The sequence below is a fragment of the Taurulus bubalis genome, assembly GCF_910589615.1.
Source record: "Taurulus bubalis genome assembly, chromosome: 12".
In the NCBI taxonomy this organism is placed as follows: domain Eukaryota; kingdom Metazoa; phylum Chordata; class Actinopteri; order Perciformes; family Cottidae; genus Taurulus; species Taurulus bubalis.
Genome location: NC_136600.1, coordinates 886,492 through 911,790, shown reverse-complemented (window position 1 = coordinate 911,790; position 25,299 = coordinate 886,492). Strand labels below are relative to the sequence as shown.

General features: G+C 43.3%; 1 protein-coding gene across 1 annotated transcript; it reads left to right on the top strand.

Moving 5' to 3' along the window:
• Positions 1-305: 305 nt before the first annotated feature.
• wdr26a (WD repeat domain 26a) lies at positions 306-25,299 on the top strand. The gene is made up of 15 exons (XM_079226952.1): positions 306-681; positions 4,208-4,307; positions 5,054-5,110; positions 14,220-14,356; positions 15,291-15,388; positions 16,573-16,729; positions 17,068-17,206; positions 17,316-17,456; positions 18,741-18,860; positions 19,643-19,788; positions 20,346-20,424; positions 20,553-20,682; positions 21,430-21,624; positions 22,139-22,183; positions 24,843-25,299. Exons 1-14 carry the CDS (start codon positions 404-406, stop codon positions 22,162-22,164), a joined length of 1,803 nt encoding a protein of 600 aa, XP_079083078.1. The 5' UTR covers positions 306-403; the 3' UTR covers positions 22,165-22,183; positions 24,843-25,299.

Genomic DNA, 25,299 nt, shown 5'->3' with positions numbered 1-25,299 from the left:
TGAAATTAAAAACAGAGGACAGCGCCCCTATCGCCGACGCAGCGCATGCGCAGCAAAAAGACGTGAAGGAATTTCCGTTGACGTCACTGCGTATGTCTATAACAGGGCTGCAGCTGTCTGAGAGCAACAACAACAACCGGACTACACACCGCGGCTTTAACGCGACCTGACAGCGAACAATCGCACGGATTTTTTTCAAAATGCCGCCGTCGAAATAACCGTGGTCTCCGTGTCTTCATCCGGGTTATTGCCGCCGCCGCCGCCGCCAGAAGCCCGGAGCCTCGGCCGCAGCGGGAGCAGGGCAGTCCGGGGCTGCATCTGGGTCAGCGGGCCTCTCGGCGACAGCACTGCTGGTTTAGTGTCCCGTTGGGCCCGTCGTCTGTTAAACACACGCCGTGGTAACATGCAGGCTAACGGGGCCGGACAGGACCGAGACTCAGACCAGTACTGCCGAACCGGGCCGCAGAACAGCGAGCCGTCCTCCGCCGGAGGAGCAGCTCTCTGTAACGGACAGCAGGCAGAACCCAGCGATGGAGACACCGCCAGCAGCAACAACAACAACGGAGTGTCGGCTCAGCCTGCGGACAACAACACGGCGGAGAAGAAGAAGAAGCGTCTGTCACAGTCTGAGGAGGACGTCATCCGGCTGATAGGACAGCATCTACACGACCTGGGTCTCAAGTAAGTGAGCCATGACTGTCATCAGGTGAACGATCTCCACGCTGGACGGGCAGGGCTCTCACGGCCATGGGCAGCCTGGGACAGGCACGCGATTTTAAAATGGTTGTTTCCAGGACTGGAAAAGTCGTTGGAAAAAATAAATTCCCAAAAGTTTTCCCAAAATTTCCCCTTGGGGATTAATAAAGTATATATTCATTCATTCATTCAAAAGTCATGTAAATGTGTTATATTCATGTATTCATGTCGTTCATTTATGCTGAGTTTGAAATAATGAATATGCTTTTAAAAGAGAGACTCAAAATATAAGCAGGCATACATACAGGCATCTATATAAATGTTTATTCTTTTAATCAAACTATTGTCTCATTCATTTGTGTCATGTAAGGTTTACTGTATGCTTTGTATTCTCATTGTTAGTTTAAATACTACATTTACTCACTTTTTACTGTTTACACCCAGACTTCACTAAATGTTTAGTCATGGGAATTTGGTTTAAAGTCCTGGAAAGGTTCATGTGTATGAACCCTGCATGATGACCTGTGGACATATTGTCTTCTCTCTGGTCACAAACCCAACCTCTTAATCCAATTCAGTTTATTTTGTATAGCCCAACATCACAAATACAAGTTTGCCTCGGAGGGCTTTACAATCTGTACACATGACATCCCTGTCCCGGGACCTCACATCGAATCAGGAAAAACTCCCCCAAAAAGATAGTAAAAACCCTTACACAGGGAAAAAAGGGGAAGAAACCTGAGGGAGAGCAACAGAGGAGGATCCCTCTCCCCGGATGGACAGAAGCAATAGATGTCATGTGACCAGAATGAACAACGTAACAGAGTTACAGCACATTACATGAATATGACAGAAATGATTCATATAATGAGTAGTATGCATGGTCCATGATCCAGATAACCACGATCCATTAAGCAGAAGGAGGTAGAGAGGAGGGGCATCCCAGGGGCAGTGGGAGGAGAAAGCAGGGCCATGGCAGCTGGCAGGACGGCTGCAGGCCAGTTGCATCAGCAGGGCCATGGATGTATCAGCAGGGCATCCAGGCAGCCACGAATCCATGGAAAAAGAAAGTAGAGTTAGAAATATGCATTGAAGAGACAATCATTTATCCAGAAGGAGAGAAAGAATAGGTGAAGAGGGGAGGAGGAGAAGGAAAGGAGGAGCTCAGTGTATCCTAAGATGTCCCCCAGCAGTCTAGGCCTATAGCAGCATATCTAGGGGCTGGACCAGGTAAACCTGAGCCAGCCCCGGGCAGTGTGATGCTCGTCTGGATAAGATAAGATCAAATAAAATAATCCTTTATTACTCCTACAGTGGGGAAATTGCACACAAGAGACACATAGTAAATAAAATAAAAAAAATCAAGTAATGTAAAACAGTAAAGAAGAATAAAATAGCAATATTAAATATACAGACGGAATAAAATCAAGTATTTGAAAAGGATTTAAATGTATTATATATTGCACCAGATGATGAATGTAATTAAAGTGTTCTAAGTGTTTGTGGTCTACTGTGAGTGCAACTTGTTATGCAGCCTGACAGCAGCAGGAAGGAAGGACTTTCGGTACCTGTCAGCAAGGTGCTGACATTCAGAACCATGACTGGATACATGTTCCAATCTGAAGGCCGGGACATGATCCACAAAGCCAAATGGTTCCCATAACCCTGGGCTGAAGTTGTTCATGGAATTGAAACCGTTTGTATTCCTGTTTGATGGAACATAATACGAACCACGTTATCAATTTCAGCTCTGTGGATATGTTTGCCACAGTGAAGAATTGCTCTAAACATTCTGAAATAAAGGCCACGTTAAGACCGATATAGTCATTCTGCTTGCTCAAAGTAAAAGAGTTTGCATGCTCTCTCTACTATTCATTAGTCTTTGAGTGGTTTTGTATCTGGCACCCTGTGGCGAGGAGCACATGTGTTTACACGTCCAGAGTGGGAAGTGAAGGCTAAACCTCTTATGATGGGATGGCAGGAACCATCAACGGTCGAGAGTTCAAAGAGGAAATCTAGATTTAGATTTAAATTTAGATTTTTCTTCTGGTTACATATTCATTGTTTAGTCAATACATTGTCTTGGAAATTGGAACAATTGCACATCACCAGTTTTCAGAACTCACAGCTTTATTGGCCATGTGACAAGAAAGACAATAAAGACGACGGTAGTCAAAGAAGTGCAGATGGAGGTGTCTGACTTTATGTCAAACCAACAGTCCAAAACTTAAACATACCAAAAGGTGTGCAGAGAAAAGCGGCGTATCATCACACCAAAGAAGCCGAAACCAAAGAACGATTAGAATGATGATCAGGTTTGCTTGATAAATAACCGTTCCGTTAACATAAAAAACAATGTCCGTTAAATGATCCAGAAATAGAAAAGCATCGCTACTTTTTGCGAAACCTTTACAAGAGTTACAAACATGCAAGTAAGTATTTTTATTATAATCATCTGACGGATGTTATGGAGTCCATTTCTATAGTGAAATCTGAAACTGAATCTGAAATAAAATTACAGCTCTGCATCATAAAGCAATGTCGGTCAGTATCACTGAGACTGGCTGCGACGAGCCACACACACACTTCATCGCCATGGTTCATACACACAAAGTCTTTGCAGGAGCATCTGTGGTGTACGCTTGACAGCTGGTTACAAACCATTTGTCTCCCTCAGTCATTCAAATAAAAGTCAGTTCAAACAAAAAGAGACGTCGCTTCTGAACTCTGAGGTCGAGTCAGCTTTTCCCCACACACAGATCAGCTCTAGCGAACGCAAGACGTTTGACCACGTTTCATCAAGCAAACCGATGGCAGGACAGTCCGTCCTCGGTGGACATTCAAAGCTCCGCTAGTAGCCCGTTAAAAACCCAAGCACAGAAACGGTGAAGCGCCGTTGCTACGAAGACTTTCTGTCATTCAGATAACGCTTCACACAAAAAGAAAACAAAGATGGAAATTTTTCTATACACAAAGCATTTTTCTCCCCACTGCGTCCTCTTTTAGACTCATATGTCTGCCTGCTGCTACAATACAGACTCATAGTTCTTTTTATATATAGTTTCTTAATGTATATGTTGTCTCAATATTCTTATTTTAGCTGTTTTTGAACTTTATTATTACAATTCACTTTATGTTGGACAGGAGAGAAACGTACGTTTGAATCTTCTGTGTGTTTGCACAAATGGAAGAATTGACATTAAAGCTGACTTGACTTTGAGGAAGCAGAACTAACTACGGCTGTACGTATGATCTTTTTATTCTGGACATGTGAAGCTTCTGTTGCGCTTCAGGAATGAAGCCATGAATGCTCGGCCTCATATTCTGTGACTGTTGGAAGAGTGATTGATTGGTTTAGCCCCCTCCCTCCTGAGCCGATGCTGGGGCTCGGCCCGGTCTGTGCTTACTGTCGGACAATCATATGCTATTTCAGTTGGTCACGTGACACAACTTTACATGTTCAAGTTATTATTATTATGATTGATTTGTCCTCTGCTGTGTACCTTGACAGCCAGACGGTGGACCTCCTGATGCAGGAGTCGGGCTGCAGACTGGAGCACCCCTCTGCCACAAAGTTCCGCAATCATGTCATGGAAGGAGAGTGGGACAAGGTGGGCCACAGTTATCTAACATGCATATCCATATCTAATAGTCCAATTTACTGATTGTGTCATTTCACAGAGGTCAAGCTCTTTTATCAAATCTGCATTTTCTGTGAATTCAGCAAACTCATAGAATGCTCTTCCATCACACATCCGCACAAAAGAAACATACAACACATTCAAGCGGCCGTAAGGAACGGCTCGTTGCCATCAGTGTGAAGCATTAATGTACTGTCTGTCCTGCCTGCTGATTGGGTGTATGTGTGCATTTGTCTTGTTTAGTGTTGATGTATTGTATGTGCCTCCAGTGTTTTATATATGCATCTACTGTAGGTACACTTTCTGCTTTGATGTGAATTAGTTTTGTCTATATGTTACTGTCTGTCTATCGATGAATCTCAGTTGCATTGTGTTGTTGTAATGTTGTAATTTTAGGCTGCCATAAAAAAAAATCTGGCCATGGACAGCAGATGAAAATTAGCCTCTCTGGCTAACTTGCAGTTTTACTGTTAGTGTGCATTGTCATTGCAAAATAAACAAATAAATACATATATATATATATATATATATATATATATATATATATATATATATATATATATATATATATATATATATATATATATATATATATATAATAAAAAATACTAACAGATTATTTATGTGCTTGACATCTCTGCTGGTCAGTGTTTGTCTAGTATTGGGTTTATCTTTCTTGAGTTTGTGTTGATCGTGCTTTCCCTCTCTTCATTCAGGCTGAGAGTGATCTGAATGAGCTGAAGGCGTTGATGCATTCTCCGAGTGCTATTGTGGTAAGTGGCAAGCTCAACAATTTTCAGACCGCTGACATACAGCTTTGTCTCTATGGTTCAACAAATCAACATTTTATGTGCAGCTCTGAAAATAGGGCCAAAATAAAAGGAACAGCCAGTAATTAGCACTTGCGTTCAAACATTTTTGTCACTACCACGTTATAAAAAAGGTAAACTATCATCGAACGACCACAGGGAAAACATAACGACTTAAATCTTCGATGGTACTTAATGTCTGCTTTGAGAACAGAAATATATCAAGTATGTCAAGACCCTGCAAATGATTAAACTGTTGAATCCTGGTACTGTGCCTCAGTAGTGAGACATAGCAACTCAGGGATAACTGGTTCATTCTGGATGTGTTGCTTTCAGTGTGTTCACTGTCTGCACAGTACTCTTTGACATTAAAACAGCAGGACAGAAGTAAACACAAAGTATGAGTCTCACCAGCCTCGGTGTGAGGTTAACATATGGTCCCGGCCAGATCTTGTGCAAATGTACAGTATTGTCAAGAAGAATGTCCAGTAATATTGAGTCCCAGTGTGCTAAAAATGAGAGACAAGAAAGACATCAGAAAATAAACATATGTTGTCAAAGTCAAATTTTGTGATTTTAAACATAATTATGTAAACACAGCTTTAAACGTAATTGTGCATGTGCAAACGTTTTAGATTAGTATGATATTGAATAGATGTCTATCATCATGTTTACACATATCTACATTTAAGTCGGATCTGATGGCAGATGTCGCCACTAGTCGGTGCTGTCCAGGCAGCTGGAGGTGATGGGGTCATGTAAGGAGGTGAGGAGAAGAGAGCGAGGAGAACTTGGTCTTGACTTGGTCTGGTTCGGTGTTGGGACGTCCCGAAAGTTATGAAGAGAACCCAGAACATGTTGGACTGCTTCCACAGTCTTTTTGTGTTTTTATTTCACAACACCGATTTTCATCCCAAAGTCGGAGCAGAGCCTGTTTGGTTTGTGATTGGCCAATCACCTCAGATGCTTCATACACTAGTAGGGCGGACTATGGATCCGGGGTGGAGCGGGTCATCCTCCAATCAAAAGATTTGCAGGTTGATTCCCGGCTCCAGTAGTCAATGTTGTTGTGTCCTTGTGCAAAACATATAACCCTACATTGCTGAGCCTGTGGTGTGTGAATGGGTAGGATTAAGTAGAAAGTCCTGATGCGCAGCTCCCCATCAGTGTATGAATGGTCTACCTGCTGATGCCATTCAACCTTGCGTACCGTGCAGTGAACAGATCGGGTCCAGTCTACATCCAGGGCATGGTAAAACCTCACACCCCAGCCGTTCGCTCCACTCTGCTTCTGCCGATCGGCTTGTAGCTCCGTCACTGAGAGCTAAACACTCAACAAAGTCACGACTGTTTGTGTCCTGGCTCCTCAATGGTGGAACGAGCTCCCCATTGACATCAGAGTCTCTACATCTTCCGTCGTGAACTAAAAACACTTATTTTTCGACTACACCTTGAATAGGGAAGGTAGCACCGTAGTAGCACCGTAGTAGCACCGTAGTAGCACTTAGATCGCACTCACTGATAGCACTCTGTAGTTTAACTTTATTGAAGAAATTGTACTTTCTTGATTCTTGTTGTTCTGAGTTTGTACTCATGGTTGAATGCACTAATTGTAAGTCTCTTTGGATAAAAGCGTCAGCTAAATGAAATGTATTGTAATGAATGGATGTGAAGCGCGCTGAGTGATTGGAAGACTATTAAGGTGCTATACAAGAACAAGTCCTTTTACCATTTATCTGTGTGGGGCTATATGGTGATGTAGTGGCTAGCACTGTCACCTCACAGCAAGAGGGGCCCAGGTTCGATCCTGATCCCGGGCGGTCCCTCTGTGTGGAGTTTGCACGTTCTCCCCGTGGCAGCGTGGGTTCCTTCCGGGTTCTCGTCTTCCTCCCAAAGTCCAAAGACATATTGCTAACTCTAAAAATTGCCCGTAGGTGTGAATGGTTGTCTGTCTCTATATGTGCCCTGTGATAAACTGGCCACCTGCCCAGGGTGAGCCTGCCCTCGCCCAATGTCAGTTGGGATCGGCTCCAGTGCCCGCAACCCTAAATAGGAGAAGCCGTTATAAAAATAATAATAATAATAATAATAATAATGGAATGGATACACCAAAAGCCTTTTTTGCCTGAGTTTACTTGCTCGAGTTCATGTGGCCATTATCATTTCAATGGTGGATGGCGGAAATGCTCGCTGTTTTCACGGAGTAAAGCCGTGGAAAAGCCCCTTTCCACCGCGAAGAAGCGAATTCACCACTATTTCTTCTTTATACTTCCCCACACACGTCGGAACATCAACCACCCCCGTGTCTGGGTTCATAATATTACCCGTTGTCACACACAGCTCCGACTCCTCCAGGACGAGTGTCTGAATGAAGCCGCTTGACCTTCGAAATCACCCACTAGATCGGGGATTCACAAAGTATTTATATGTAGTATTCCAAAGGCCATTTGCACACGTCAAGAAAATCAAGATGGCGCCGCAGATGGCAGCCTCGGTACCGCTCTCTCTAGTACTGTTTTTGTTTTGCTTACCTCTGTTTTATTTTGTTGTCCTTGTGTTCAATGGAAAAAAACAGTCAAGCTTAAAAAGACTTCAAAGACGGCACAAGGTAGCTTAGAAAGACTTCAAAGACCACACAAGGTAGCTTAAAAAGACTTCAAAGACGGCACAAGGTAGCTTAGAAAGACTTCAAAGACCGCACAAGGTAGCTTAGAAAGACTTCAAAGACCACACAATGTAGCTTAAAAAGACTTCAAAGACGGCACAAGGTAGCTTAGAAAGACTTCAAAGACCACACAAGGTAGCTTAAAAAGACTTCAAAGACGGCACAAGGTAGCTTAGAAAGACTTCAAAGACCGCACAAGGTAGCTTAGAAAGACTTCAAAGACCACACAAGGTAGCTTAAAAAGATTTCAAAGACGGCACAATGTAGCTTAAAAAGACTTCAAAGACGGCACAATGTAGCTTAAAAAGACTTTAAAGACCACACAATGTAGCTTAAAAAGACTTCAAAGACGGCACAATGTAGCTTAAAAAGACTTCAAAGACCACACAATGTAGCTTAAAAAGACTTCAAAGACGGCACAAGGTAGCTTAAAAAGACTTCAAAGACGGCACAATGTACTGTAGCCTGTAGTTGCACATGACACAATACCATGGCTACTGCCAAATCCTCCTGCTTCTCTGAAATCATCGGTGCAGCAAGACTTTTGCCTTCATGGTTACCATACCACATGCAACACTACAAATGTGCCAGCATCCAAAATAAATGCATTTAGCTGAATTTATTAGAATAAATTAACCTGACGACAGAGGGCTGGACCTCCCAGATTTACAGAGCTACATGACCATCACAGCACATACATATTAATGGTGATAGGGAAATAAAAAATTCTGTTTGTCAAACTCGCTTCATCTCTGATTGTCACACAAGTGAAAGTTCTGCTGAAGGAAATAGAAGCGGAATGGAAACTGGACAGACCAAATGTTACCATCCCTGTGACAACAGTTCATATAAGAAATGCCACAAAAGAGGCTGGATTGTCTCCACACATCGAGGGTTTTGCCCACACAGGCTTTTTTTGGGGCCAAGTCAGGAAGTTGGTCACTTCTTCTCTTCACGTCTTAAAGCTCTAACAAGACGAGCTTCAGCGTCCTCCTCTAACGCTGGTTCAAGATGTCATTACAAAGTGGAACTCTCGCTATGACATGCATGTACACTGCAGCATGGAGCAACAAGCTGCTGTTGATTCTGCGCTCGCAGAAAATAAATATGAAAACGCGTGCCAAGGATCTCGTCAGCCTCTCTGATCTACATGTGTGTTCTTGAAGAGGTGGTTTCTGAAAGCAGTCACAACTTTGCTGAGTTCTTTGGTCTATCCCGTTAAACACAATCGTAACATCTATGAAGCACAGTGTCACAGATTATGAGATTGTGAAGGATGTTAAATCTGCTACAGCAGGTCACTTTGGCGAGAGGTATTCTGACCCAACACTTGCGCAGTTCCTGAACGAGAACACTGCACTGGATCCCAGGTTCAAGTCTCTACCTCACCTGGATGGCTTCTCTTGGAGGGAGATCTTCAATTATTAGGCTGAGAAAATCTTGTATGAGCATCCCGCACAGGTATGTGGTCAATAATATGATTTTATTTCAGAAATAATAATGTGGAATCACATTATTGTAAAAATCACATGATTAAAAAAAAAAAGTTTAATTTGATTTATTAACATTTAAATTTTCATGAAATAACAATATAGCACACCATCAAAATAGCTCTTGTGTTGTGGTGTTGATGCATCTCAAGTCACTTGTGCACTTCCATGACAGTAAAATGGTTTTGTGTGACCGTGTCTTTTTTAGACCCAGGCCTCTGGAGAAGAGATCAGCCAAAGCAGAAGAAGACTGTAGCACCAAAGAAAACAGCGCTCAGTGACTGTCTGGTGATTTCTTCAGCGGCGGATCAAGCAAACGACATCAGTGCCCTGATGTCTTAGAAAAATAGACTCATCTCTACAAGGTGGCATAATGCTGCGTTCACACCAAAAGCGTTGCGAATTTGACGCTTGAGTAGATTACATGCAAAGTCAATGCACAGATGCAAAAATGTGCGTGGTGTAAGCCAATCAGCGTTGAGAAGCTCCGCCGTCATCACCGCCGTCCTGCCGGTGCTGAACCAAACTGCTGCTGCTCCTGAAGTAGCGCTGCTAGCGGCTTCATTCAGACGCTGTGGGACTACGGATAATATTATGAACCCAGACACCATGGAGTTTGATGTTCCCACGTATGTGGAGTTCACACAACAAGTATGTGGCTATTTCCATGGTGGATGAAGGAAACGGTATCTGTTTTTACGGAGATAAGCCACGCCCCCTTTCAGGCGGGAGTAACATTTGCAACGCGTTTGGTGTGAACGCAACATAAGTCATCACTCTTGATGCAGATCGTCTGAGATAGTTGAAACAAAAATGAGCATCTTTACCAACAATGGTCCAAACTCTTCACACAACATCTTGCTGTACAAGCAACAAGTGAGATATTGTTCTCCACAGCAGGGGAGATGTTGACAGCTCAAAGTACAGCCCTCTCTCAATCAAATGTTCAAATATAAATAAAAATTTCAATGACAATTGTATTGGCATAAAAAGTGTTCTAAATTGTTAGCATGGAAAATGTCCAAGGTACTTTGGATTTTTGCAGGTGAGGAAACGGGAGCTGCTGTTGTTAAGTTACCCTCTGCAATCATCTATTGGATCTTCTTTTGTTCCCAACAGTGAAATATGTTTTTGTTCTTACATTTTTTTTATGTTACTGAAATATGACGATGTTGCTTTTAGTTTGATGCATTCCAAAAATAAATATATCAGTCATCTCACTTGATCCCATGTCGCCTCTTTTTTTTTTTTTCAAGAAGAATCACAAAATGACAGTTGTCAGGGCATGCAACCAATGCTCTGTTGATCTTTACCAATCAATACTCCATAGTCTAACAATTGCGAAGTCGTCAGTATGAAGTAAAAAACAATATTGAAATCGACGAGTACTGAAATGTCTTGATCCCCAGAACAGCAGTGCAGCCAGTAGGACCCCATAGCACCACTGCAGGGTTCACTAACCTGCATGGACTGGGACAAGATGGCCATTATCATAGACTACATTGAGTTCTTTATTGACAGTTTAAGAGGAAAATGGAAAGCCTTTCAACAGCAGGACTGTGTAAAGAAATGAAATCATCCAGGTCAAACTCCAATACAAAGTGAAACTTGAACAGAATGCAGCACCATGAACACTAATCAAGCCTTTCAAAAGCTGAGATCACTCACTGGATATGACCCAACCCCCAAGTTATCTTCAATTAGTGACCACGCCTCATTCACTGAAGACCTAAACACCTTGTGCACATCATTTGACACCATCAACTGCTCAGAGGAAATGTGGAAAAGCACCCCTGCTCCCTTCACAGTGGAGGATGTGCGAAGCCCGGATAAACTGATCCTTACATCATCCTTCCAATTGTCGAAAAATTGTCTCGGCAATGTACCAAAATGTGAGGTTGGGCACTGTTTACATCCTCAACCGTCATCACCAGCACCGGAGCCCCACAAAGTTGTCTTGAGCTCCTTCCTGTTTACCCTCTAGACCAGGGATTCCCACGGTGTGGCACCCCAGGGGTGCGCGACAGGAAAAATGTAATGGTGGTCTAATGGTGTAATAATTAATATTAAACATAATAAACAAATATTAAGTAGGATTTTTTTAATTATAAAATGTCCCTTTGTAAGATTTAAATTTAAAATTAAAAACGTACAATTTAATAAATAGATGCACTTCCGGTCCGGCCGCCAGACTGTCTTTTACTACACACTAGCTAGCCTAGCTTGTGCACCTAGCGTCATTTCATTCATTCAGCAACATCATGAAGACATGTTAAACTGGCTGAAATCAGGAAGCTGTCAGGTGGGACATCTGAAGCTATCAGTAATAAAAGAGGAGAGGGACAGAGAGAGAGGGAGGAACCGGAGGGAGAGAAACAGAGAGGTGTTGGGGAGAGACCGGGAGAAGAAACCGACCGGGAGTCTGAGGAAGAGGAGACGAGGAGACCGAGAAGGAGGAAGAGATATCAGACAAACCGGGAGCACAGAGGCCATCGAAGAGTCAAGGTGAAGAAAGAGGAGACGAGAGTGAGCATCAGACTGGGAAAAAGAGAGGAAACATGATGACAATTCTCTGGGTCTGGGCTTCACTTGGATTGGAATGCAGATTGTTGTGCAGTGAGGTTCTGGCTAACAGCTGTCTGAAGACTCTTATTTGCGCCGCCACCTGAACACCAGCATGCCAGTGCAAGTCAGAAGCCCCTTACATTTTTAGATCCACATTGGAAGAGTTACAAAACAGACAAAAACAATTGCAGTCTCATCCATGTGAGTCTCTCAAAGTGAGAGACTCACGTCTCTCACTTTGAGAGACGTGAGTCTCTCAGGTCTCTCACTTTCTCCCTCTCTATCTCTCTTGCTGCGCTGCATGTGAACATCCTCATATGGACTCCTCCTTTTTTATTTATATCTGTTTCTGAGCCTATGTGCCACTCTTTGATCTTTACGTGCTTACTGTGTTTAAGTAAATTCATGTGAAATGCAGTCTGCCTCTGAGCCTGTGTGTCCTCGCCATGCAGAGAGCTGTGTGTTTGAGCTGTGCGACGCCGCGCAAGGCGCTTAAAGTTGAGAATATTTCAACTTTGAAGCGCGCCGAAAAAACGCTAGAAAAACGCATCGCGCGCATTTAAAAAGCGCGCATTTAAAAAGCGCGCATGAAAGGCGCGCCGTACCAGAGGAAAACAATGGGTTTGCTAGCGACGCGTTTTTGAGAGTCGCGTCTGGTGTGAACGGCCCTTACTGCTCTTTAAAAGTGACGCCTTGTGTAACTGACATGTATACAGCGGACTAAATCTATCTATAACGAGCAAACAGCTCTCGCATTGGTCCGATTTTATGCGGCTATAAATAGGCTCTGTTGCGGTTTTTTTAAGGTGCGGGGGATTGGGGGCGCGTGAACCCGGTCGGGATGTAGAAGGGGGTGCGGCCTAAAAAGTTTGGGAACCGCTGGTCTACACCAATGACACCAGTGTCAGTCCTTTAACTGTCACCACATACTTCACATAGTCTGAGGACACTGCCATACTTGCACTCCTTAATGACAATCATTGTGTTTGTGGGTATTAGGACTTCACACAATGGTGCAGGAACAATAACCTGCAGCTAAATGTAATGAAGACTCAATGCTGCCCCCACAGCCTTTACTAATCACAAATAACCCTGTTGAGAGGGTTAAGCGCTTCAAATATCTTGGACTCATGATGGACAATAAACTGAGCTTTGAAGAACACACCACTCATATTCACAAGCGCAGCAGCCCACAAAGACACTGCCATCCGCAAACTCAGAGGACTTTCTGTTGCCCCGCCTTCAGCTTGGGCACCACATTTAAACCCAAATTGCTCCTGTGAGCGATTCCTGCGGTGTGTGAATGTGTATGTATAATTGGTTAGAGTTCTGATTGGCACATGTCACCTTGCCCCTGCCATCAGCTGATGAAAGGGTGGAAGACTACAAAGCAGCCGTCCATTTACCTCAAAGTTGAGCTTGTGGCCTACAGACAGAGAATCCCATAGACGGTGGTGCTTTGAGGCCGATGTCTCTACGCATTATAAAATAATGCAAAAATATAAATCAATTAATATAATATATGATGTATTATTAAGTAGTGTATAGCCTATTTTTAAGTGTATGTAATTAAAAGTAGCACCATCTTTACCAACTGCAACATTAAAGTGATGAACACAGCTGGAGGCCCCGCGGGCGTCAGACCGAAAGGAGTTCCTTGTGAACCTGCATGATTCCATCTGATTATGTCATCATAAACACATTGGTTGTGTGTATATATATATATATATATATATATATATATATATATATATATATATATATATATATATATACACACACAACATGTCATGGAAAGGAAGTCATACTCACAAAGCATTCCACACAGCTTCTCCAGTTTTCTTTTTGTTACCATAAATGTTCTGTTTGTTTGTTTTGTTTGCTTTGTCTTTCCATTCTTTGTTTTGTTCTGTTTGTCTCTTGTCCCCAGTGTAAAGCGTCTTTGAGTATCTAGTAAAGCGCTATATAAGTTTGAATTATTACTACTATTATAAACGAGACGGGGTCTCTGTTTCAAGACGGATCTGGTTTTACAGCCTGCCGGGTTAACAGTCGGGCAGGAACCAGAAGCACGTTATTTATAACACAATATAAAGATTTCAAACTTTGCACTAACATGTTAAGATTTAGACGTGAATCCGTGGGTTTTCATCAGAAAAAAAGGGGTTTGGGTGTCTCGCTACTCTTAAAAAAAAAAAAATCTAAAATCCAATTGAAAACAAGACCTATCATCCAAATAGCTGAATGTTCTGGTCAAGGCCTAGATGTCATTTGAGTAAATGTTGCAGATCACAGTATGGATGACTGATTCTTTGTCCTCTGGGCCTTGTCTCTGCCTTGTCTTCCTGTACAGCGGATGAAGTTCCTGCTGCTGCAGCAGAAGTATCTGGAGTATCTGGAGGACGGAACGGTCCTGGAGGCCCTGCAGGTCCTCAGAGCGGAGCTCACCCCTCTCAAGTACAACACTGAGCGGATCCACATTCTGAGCGGGTCAGTTCACCAGCAGACAGAGAAGCTGACACATACTCTGGAATGTGAATGGAAGCGCAGTTCTCATGTACTCAGAGAATATAATTGGTTGTCATTGGTTGATAATATCCTCTGGGGACCATGAATGTCCACAGCAAATAGTATGACTCGTGCTGACATATGGAACTTGGGACCAAACTGACCGACATGACCCAAAGCCAGTCGGGCTTCAGGTGTAATAGTAGGTGTACCTTTGGCAAGTTGTGCTCATTCTAATGCAGTGAAGGTCATACAAGGGAAAACAACCTAAAAATGTGCTGCTCTCCATGCTAGCCAAATGTATACTTGTAAGAGACACGGATAGCTTTATTTTTGTCATCATCAGTCATTCCGCAGGGTGGCCGGGCTCAGCCTTAGAGATAGGGTAAGGAGCTCGGACATCAGGAGGAGCTTGGAGTCGAGTCGCTGCTCCTTCGTGTTAAAGGAGTCAGCTGAGGTGGTTCAGCATCTAGTCAGGATGCCTCCTGGACGCCTCCATTAGAGGTTTTCCAGGCACGTCCAACTGGTAGGAGACCCCGGGGAAGACCGAGGACACGCTGGAGGGATTATATCTCCCGGCTGGCCTTGGAACGCCTCGGGATCCCAGAATGAGCTGGAAAGTGTTGCGGGTGAGAGGGAAGCCTGGGTCGGCCTGATGGACCTGCTGCCACCGCGACCCGACCCGGATAAGCGGCTGATAATGGATGGATGGATGGATGGATGGATGGATGGACAATCAGTAATTGCAACAATACATATGAAAAGAAAGTGACACTTGTATTAGTCTAGTAATGAAAGGTCAATGGCATTTCCCTACTTGTTTCTCATGTAGTAATTGTGAAGGAGGAGCCTCGATCATAAGCAGGTGTGAGCGCGTCTGGACACAGCTGTGACCACGTCATTGTGTCTTGTGAAGGTACCTGATGTGCAGTCATGCAGAGGACCTGCGCGCCAAAGCCGAGTGGGAAGGCAAAGGCACGGCATCCCGAACCAAGCTGCTGGACAAGCTGCAGAGTGAGTGCAGCCCGACTTTTTCTTCGGTACATAGCGAACACTCTGTACTGTCGTAGCAGCCACTTTAACAGCAGTGGTTAGTTCCCATCTGTAGTGTGTGTCATGTCTATTTTTACATCCAGCCGCTCTCTACAATGCTTTTATCTCAAACTGTGCAAATAAGAACATTCAGCAGTATGTTAACATTGTCCATAAGGATCTTGTCATGAAAATGCAATATTAAAACATCTGGTCATTTACTGAACTTCAATTATTTTTATTTTACTAGATTGTATGAAAGAAAGGGAAAATATACCGTAAAAGTCTGGTTATAAGCCACTACTTTCCTCAACTTTGACCCATACGGCTTAAATATCGGTGCAGCTAATTTGTGGATTTTTCCGATTCTAAATTTAGCAGCAGTTGCAGAGACATGGATGGAAAACAGGTCTGACAGCAGGGGTCCTAGAGGCAGGGGTCCTAACCCAGCGGGCGAGTGAGCTAGCGGGCGAGCGCTAGCGGGCGAGCGCTAGCGGGCGAGCGCTAGCTGGCGAGCGGAGAGCTAGCGCTGACAACACTGTCGTTTACTTGTTCCCAAACAGTGCAGACACACATTCTTGTGGCGTGGCGGCTGCAGCTAGCGCTCGCGGAGCTGCAGCCGCTAGCTCCCCGACAACCACCAAAGGTAGCGGGACCAGCCCCGGCTCGACGCCCGACCCAGGGAGCAGTGACGAGGGCAGTAGCAGCAGCAACAGCGACTTATAAACCGCCGCTTGTTTATGATTAAATACGACTTTTTTTTGTTATTTAGTAGATGCGGCTTATAAAAGGGTGCGCCTTATAACCCGCATTGTACGGTAATCTTTCTGCAGTACAGTAATTATTCTTTGCAGATGTGCAAACATGTTGTGTTTCATGTTCTGGTTTGATGTATGCTTCTCCGAAGATACACGTAAACATCTCTGTGACGTACACAGAGTTACGGTGTTATGGGTTGCTCTATGACGAAGAGGCGTCCAGAGGAGAACCAAAACATACTACTAAGTATTAAAAAAAACAGCCTGGAGAGGCAGAAGCCCAGCTTAATTAGTGTTAAAGCTGATCAATGGGTGTTAAATCTTTCTGGTTGATGCTGTAATGTGTTTTACTGTAGCTGGTCACTACATGTTCAGAACTAATTCGAGTCTTTCTGCGTGTGCGTGCAGCATACCTGCCTCCGTCGGTGATGCTGCCGCCTCGGCGCCTGCAGACTCTGCTGAAACAGGCGGTTGAGCTGCAGAGGGAGCGCTGCCTCTACCACAACACCAAGCTGGACAGCGGACTGGACTCTGTGTCTCTGCTGCTGGACCACGCCTGCAGCCGGTAACTACCCACACATACCTGGCTGATTGAAAAGTACAGTTTTAATGTTTGATTGTAATTTACTACCGTGAGAAACGACTACTTTATACAGTATGCGCCACATAATTATATTCCTGTTTGGTTGGAAACAATATTCAGTCCTTTCTTACTCTAGAATCAGCTCCAATCAGGGTTTTTCACTGCCAGTAAGGGTAGTATAGATGATCAATAAATATGTAATCATTCAAACTGCATCAAACTACAGCCAGTGAGATATGTATGTAGCCTATAGGAACGCTGTTGTGTTTAAGTCGCATTGCGATGCTTGACGTCTGCCTCTGTGTGTTTCGGATCTTTAGGAAGCAGTTCCCCTGCTACACTCAGCAGATTCTCACTGAACACTGCAACGAAGTCTGGTTTTGCAAGTTCTCCAACAATGGCACCAAACTGGCAACCGGGTCCAAAGACACCACAGTCATTGTGTGGCACGTGGACGTGGTAATCAATCATTTACTTATCGGCAGTGTTACGTCAGAGCAGGATAAACGAGGTGGAGTGTGAGAGTTGAAATACCCAGATGCTGTTTGGTTTGTCTGTTGGTCGACAGGAAACCCAGCAGCTGAAGTTGATGAAGACTCTGGAGGGTCATGCGTATGGTGTTTCCTACCTGGCATGGAGCCCTGATGATGCCTACCTGATAGCCTGCGGTCCTGATGACTGCTCTGAGCTGTGGCTGTGGAATGTACAGGTACAACACACCGTCAGCTGCTCATCAGCTTCTGTCTGACAGACAGGGGAAGCTAATGGGGGAAGTTTGTTTAATTTTTCTAAAAGTTTGAGAAAAAACAAACAAATGAAAAAACATTATGAATTGAATGACAGCTTTTGTTAGCTCTTTTCTCAGAAAATGACATTCAAAACGAGAAAAGACTTCACTTATGCCATATTACAACGTCCAAAATCAAAGTGGATATCTCGTCTCATATCACATATTGGAACATTGCCCGGCTGTGAAGCAGCAGTGCTGCAGCAGCACCACATGGTATTGCTTTGATACTACTCTGTGTGTGAGTTATGTGTAACAGATATTATATCATGTACACATGTCAAACAGACCTATGAAAACACTGACAGTAAACGACATTACTTATAACTGACATTGTCTCCGTGTGACTTAGTTGAACAACACCAAGTAGAGCATCATATGCGATGCTCTCTGGTGCCGTCCACACTGTCTTGCCAACATGACAGAGACAACTCCTTACTGACTTGAATGTGGTTTTGTTTGTTGGTTTGTTTGTGTGTTTAATTCAGTCAATCATTAAAACACAATAAGTAAAGCCACAATGTAATATACAAAACAGAAAGACTGAAAAGGTATAGGTAGAAGCATAATGCTTATACATTCCTATCCTAAATGATGATCAATGAATGAGATTGATTTGGTTTATTCCTCGTTAGAGAGCTTTCTGTGATTCTAACTCCAATGACTAAAAGTGTTGGTGTAAAAACTAACAAGCTTCCTGATGAAAGACGAAAAAATACAATTAAAGGCCCGGATTTAATTTGTTTAATATTTTATCACAATTACTCCCCTTAATAGTTTTTAATATTAATGGGATATTTATCTAATCTTTGCTTTATCACAGAATTAGGCCTGCAAGACACCTCATGCATAAGTGTGACTCATCATCATTCCACACACACACTTTGACCCTCGCTGCTTTGTGCTGCTGGGAAGCCTCAACCGCAACACGACTGCTGATACATTCTCAATTTGAGTCTTCTCCTGGAGCGCTTCTGTCCAGGTAGCCTGGGAACAGAGAGCTACACGTGGCGCCGTTGCAACATCTTTAATCAGATGAGTAATTTGGCCGATGCAGCGGTTCAAAATCTCAGTGTGACATTTGCTATTTGTTTGTTTAAAGCTACAAATCACATCATTCCCATCGCCGTGTAGCAGCAGCACAGCAGTGACGTCGTAGCTATGGAATTGATGTCATCTTCCTCTCTCCTCGGTTGTGTTGTGTAGACGGGGGAGTTACGCACAAAGATGAGTCAGTCTCATGAGGATAGCCTGACCAGCGTGGCCTGGAATCCAGACGGTAAACGCTTCGTCACCGGCGGACAGAGGGGCCAGTTCTACCAGTGTGTGAGTATCTTTCACGGGCTCTGAGCGTTTACCGATCTTTAACATCATGCACTTAAGGGGTGTAAAGTACAGAGGCCGACAGTTTGCCTTGTAAGGATGTTTTCAATGTGTAAATGTCTAATAAAGGGACGAATATAGGATTATCTTATCTTAAATGCAGCTTGTTACTTCACAAGAGTTCTGAGATATCAAACACAATCAAGAAAGTACAATTTCTTCAATAAAGTTAAACTACAAAGTGCTATCAGTAAGAGACATCTAGGTGCTACTAGGTGCTACTAGGTGCTACTTTCCTTACTCAAGGTGTCGTCGAAAAAGATGTGTTTTAGTTTGCGACGGAAAATGTAGAGACTTTGTGGACTTCCGAGGTCGTGTGTCACTGTCATCTATAGTTGTGAGAAATGTTTACTATTTTCTGACTTTGAATTTCCTGAATTGAGGAAAAAATCTGGCAGATAAATTGATAATAATTGACAATAATTGTGAGCGTTGTCAAGCATCCCGAGAGAGCGTATCCTTGGCAGGTTTGTGAAAGGCTGAAGTCTGAGATATTATGAATTGAAATAGGGATTCCAATCGAGTGACAGAAGGATAGATACTTGGAGGTATAATCATAATCTGTAAAGGTTCTGCCAAAGTGATGAACTGATTGTTTTCCAATAAAAAAAAGTTGACAAAAAAATATTGACAGCCAATCACATATGGAATGATCTGTGGTTTCCCTGTAGCAGTCTGATGCTGCCGGTGTTCCTGAATGCTTGTTGTTTCCTCCTGACTCCCAGGACATGGATGGAAACCTGCTGGACTCGTGGGAAGGCGTGCGGGTGCAGTGCCTGTGGTGTCTGAGTGACGGCCGGACCGTCCTCGCCTCCGACACCCACCAGCGCATCCGCGGATACAACTTTGAGGACCTGACCGACAGAAACATGTAAGTCACCACCGCGACTGGGCGGAGGAACCTCAGCACCCTCTTTTCCTGCTTTGTCTGCACATGATGTAACCCAGTGGTTCTCACCGTGGGGCGCGACCCTCTAGTGGGGCGCGGAGGTATTACAGGCAAATGGGGGATGTTGATTATTTAATTTTTTTCTTCTCTTTTCTATAATCTCACAGTGGGGACATTATTCTCTGCATTTTCCCATCCCTAGTAATTAAGGAGCAGTGAGCTGCTGTGAAGCTCTGGGGCTTCAGCGCCTTGCTCAAGGACACTTCAACATGAATCTATGGGGAGAACAGGGATGAACCGCTACCTTGTGGTTTCAGGACGACCTCTCTCCATGAGCTACTTGGTTAATTGAATTAACCATTCACTGGTTAATTAAATGGTTAATAAGCCATCCATGAAACCATTAAATTCATTAAACTTAGGTTGTGCAAGCAATTTGCATTTTCTTTGTGACCCACATATTCTTTCAGCTGTCTGGAAGCAGTATTTGCTCTGCCTGTGGGGGAAGTGGCTTCAGCACGCGTGCTTTATCATTCCAGAGTGCAGGAGGACCACCCCATCATGTCCTTCACCGTTTCCAAAAATGGAAGGTTGGCTCTGCTCAATGTTGCAACTCAGGTGAGCGGCTGGCTACGTCCTCACAGTCACAGCGCAACACACTTCCCTTTCATTTGAACTTCAGCTAGTTGCGACGATATGATTTCAGTCCAATCTTGTGCCTTTCCGTATTTGAACGTTGTGCGTAGGGAGTGCACCTATGGGACCTGCAGGACCGGGTGCTGGTGAGGAAGTACCAAGGGGTGACCCAGGGCTTCTACACCATCCACTCCTGCTTCGGAGGGCACAACGAAGACTTCATCGCTAGCGGCAGTGAAGGCAAGACAACTTCCTGTTTAGCAGAAAGCTCAGAGACAGACACACGACTCAGTTGTCAAGATTAAAAGAGCTGCACTGTGATGATGTCATCAGGGTTGTTTTCTCTGACTTGATGAAGCTCCTCTCCAGCAGTGTTTTTCAACCTTTTTTGAGCCGTGACATATTTTCTACAGTAAAAAAATCCTGCGGCACACCAACAACCCCAAAAAGATACAAACTGTCACATTGTAGCATAATACAATGTGACAGTTTGCATGGAAGAGTATTTCATCACTAGACCAGCAGGCTCAGACGCTCAACAATGGAAAATTATTTGCGGCAACTAAATATAATTCTTTTGGACAGATTAAGTGAAAGTGGCACAGTGGTTGAAAATCACTGCTCTACAGGGTGCAATTATGACGTGCATAACATTTAACAATAAACAGAGTGCAATAACTGGGAGCATGAATATTTACAATTGAATCTACAGTAGAATATAGAAATAAAGGTCATGGAATGTAAGTGTTATGTGAAAGTCACAAGTGTAATGTGGACATGCACGTCAAGCAATTAGAAAGTGAAAATAAAAGGTGAAAGAGAAGCGGTACAACACAAACTGCCGTGTACGTTCACCTGCGTGCATCCGTCCTGAGGAGTCATATTTTGAGGAAACGTATTGTTGTGTATATAATTGGGTGAAGTTGCCATTTAAGTCAACGCCAGTAAACTGGCAGCAGCTGATGAAAGTGACTTGTCTCTCTTCAGACCACAAAGTTTACATCTGGCACCGACGCAGCGAGCTGCCCATCGCGGAGCTGACCGGTCACACTCGCACCGTCAACTGTGTGAGCTGGAACCCCGTCCTGCCGGGACTGCTAGCCAGCGCCTCTGACGACGGGACGGTCCGGATCTGGGGTCCCGCCCCCTTCCTGGAGGTCCAGGATGCAGAGGGGCTCAACGGTATGAACATGAAAACTATTGTGTCCTCAAAGAGTTTGATTATCTGTCAGCCATTGCTTTCATCAGGCCCTCAGAAGTAGGGCTAGAAGCCGCATTTAGTTTGACATTAACACCAGCAGGAGATTACACACTCTGAATGTTGATGAAATTAATTCACGTGCAATTTTGATTTGAAATTTAGTAAAATGAACTCTTCATGGCTTTAGAGATGAAAAAACAAACAAGAAATGATGAATAAATAAGAATATGAAAAACACTACATAAAACCAAATGAAATAAGATTAAAAGTAAGAGAGGAATAAAAACACAAAAACATTTCAAGAGAATTCCCTTTGAAATAAGGCCTTTTTAAGAGAGCTTTAAATGAAGGAACAGACTCCAAACACCCGGTCTGCTCAGGCTTTTAGCCTCGATTTACTAGCAGACCCCCAGTGGAGGATCTACAGCTGCTCTGGGGATAGGGTGTAGAGCAAGGTTTGTGTTGTGGCTAACAACGTTTCACTTCTCACTTCAGATCTGAAGAATACTTTCTTGTCATGAGTTTCTGCAGCCTTCCAAGGTCAGTGAAACCTTTTGAAGCCCTCCATTTGCGTTGTACTCGTGACAAGTTTTCTTTAATGAATGGATTTCATTCTAACGATTTAAAACGTACAGTATGCCGTTGCAAAGCTTACAGCACCTACAGTCTCTGTGACAAGACTGACCACACTTTGCCCAACTGGCCTGTTCTATCAGCTCAGTGTGTATTGTCATCAATGTTTATGATGACGGCACACCTACAGTAACTTCTCTAAAACAACACAACCCCTATAGTCCAGTAATATGTATCTTGACCTAACACGGACTGCAACAACAACTGTATCCTACCCCTAAAGGGATCCTTTAGTTTAAGTCATATTTAGGGTACTTCTCTGACTCTGATGTACTAACACTAATGTAGGCTTACATCAAACACACACAATGTAGGCTTACATCTAACACACACACAATGTAGGCTTACATCTAACACACACAATGTAGGCTTACATCTAACACACACACAATGTAGGCTTACATCTAACACACACAATGTAGGCTTACATCTAACACACACACAATGTAGGCTTACATCTAACACACACAATGTAGGCTTACATCAAACACACACAATGTAGGCTTACATCAAACACACACAATGTAGGCTTACATCTAACACACACACAATGTAGGCTTACATCTAACACACACAATGTAGGCTTACATCTAACACACACACAATGTAGGCTTACATCTAACACACACACAATGTAGGCTTACATCTAACACACACACAATGTAGGCTTACATCTAACACACACAATGTAGGCTTACATCAAACACACACAATGTAGGCTTACATCAAACACACACAATGTAGGCTTACATCTAACACACACAATGTAGGCTTACATCTAACACACACAATGTAGGCTTACATCTAACACACACACACACAATGTAGGCTTACATCTAACACACACACACAATGTAGGCTTACATCTAACACACACACACAATGTAGGCTTACATCAAACACACACACACAATGTAGGCTTACATCAAACACACACAATGTAGGCTTACATCTAACACACACACACAATGTAGGCTTACATCAAACACACACACACAATGTAGGCTTACATCAAACACACACACACAATGTAGGCTTACATCTAACACACACACACACAATGTAGGCTTACATCTAACACACACACACAATGTAGGCTTACATCTAACACACACAATGTAGGCTTACATCTAACACACACACAATGTAGGCTTACATCTAACACACACACAATGTAGGCTTACATCAAACACACACACAATGTAGGCTTACATCAAACACACACACACAATGTAGGCTTACATCTAACACACACAATGTAGGCTTACATCTAACACACACAATGTAGGCTTACATCTAACACACACAATGTAGGCTTACATCTAACACACACAATGTAGGCTTACATCAAACACACACACAATGTAGGCTTACATCAAACACACACACACAATGTAGGCTTACATCTAACACACACAATGTAGGCTTACATCTAACACACACAATGTTGGCTTACATCAAACACACACACACAATGTAGGCTTACATCAAACACACACACACAATGTAGGCTTACATCTAACACACACAATGTAGGCTTACATCAAACACACACACACAATGTAGGCTTACATCAAACACACACACAATGTAGGCTTACATCAAACACACACACACAATGTAGGCTTACATCTAACACACACACAATGTAGGCTTACATCAAACACACACACAATGTAGGCTTACATCTAACACACACACACACACAATGTAGGCTTACATCAAACACACACACAATGTAGGCTTACATCTAACACACACACACACACAATGTAGGCTTACATCAAACACACACACAATGTAGGCTTACATCTAACACACACACAATGTAGGCTTACATCTAACACACACACAATGTAGGCTTACATCAAACACACACACACAATGTAGGCTTACATCAAACACACACACAATGTAGGCTTACATCTAACACACACACAATGTAGGCTTACATCTAACACACACACAATGTAGGCTTACATCAAACACACACACACAATGTAGGCTTACATCAAACACACACACACAATGTAGGCTTACATCTAACACACACACACAATGTAGGCTTACATCTAACACACACACACAATGTAGGCTCGTGCGATCACTGCGGTATGAAATATGGCTAACAAGGTGTTCTTACTTGGCCGATTTTATTCCCCTTTAAACTGTTTTTTAGGACTTTTATTTCTCTCACTCAGACAAAATCTATTGAGTGTGTTGTTGTTTGTTGCAATGTGTGTGAAGTTGATCCACATTTTTGGGGTAAAATTTTTACCAGCATCCAGCGAGTTGATTTGGAATATTTTGCCCATCCATTTTATTTCAACGAGGTCAGGCTGAGCAGGAAACCAGAGTCACACCATGTGACCCTGGTTGTGTTTTCCATCCTGGCACCGAAACACACCGGCTGTCAACAAACATATCGCTTCGTGTTTGTGCTGCTGGTGTCATGCTAGGACCCCTCACTTATTATGACTAAAAGGACAATCTTAATAATAACAAAGGGGTAAGTTAATGTTTTTTAACATTTTAAAGTGTTTTAACTTGTTTTCTGTGCTGTCAGAATGTTGCAGCGTGGACAGCTGATGCTCCTGAGGAGCGTTGAAACTCTGAGACACTTGAATGGATGAAGCAGAAACAGCTTTGGTCACTGGACAGCAGCTTCCTGGAGGCAGGCCCGTGGTGCTGCATGTCAGGACGTCCCAACACGGAGACGTCAGACCCAGGCACATCACTGAGAGCAGAGCCGGCCGGATGAAGCCGGACTCCACAAGCTCCAGTATCTGACCCACCTCCTCCTCTAGGACCCACATCCTCTTATTTATGATCGGTGCATTATGTATTCATGAGTCGTTCACTGACTGGCTGCGCTGTGGAGGTTGTGTGTTGTTATTTTGATTCAGTCCTGAGTCTGATCTGCTCCTGAACCTTTCTAAGAGATTTGAACTACAGGGCCACTTGATGGGTGCACCCACTTGAAGAGTATCTTTAAATAAATAAATAAATTATATGTTAACTTT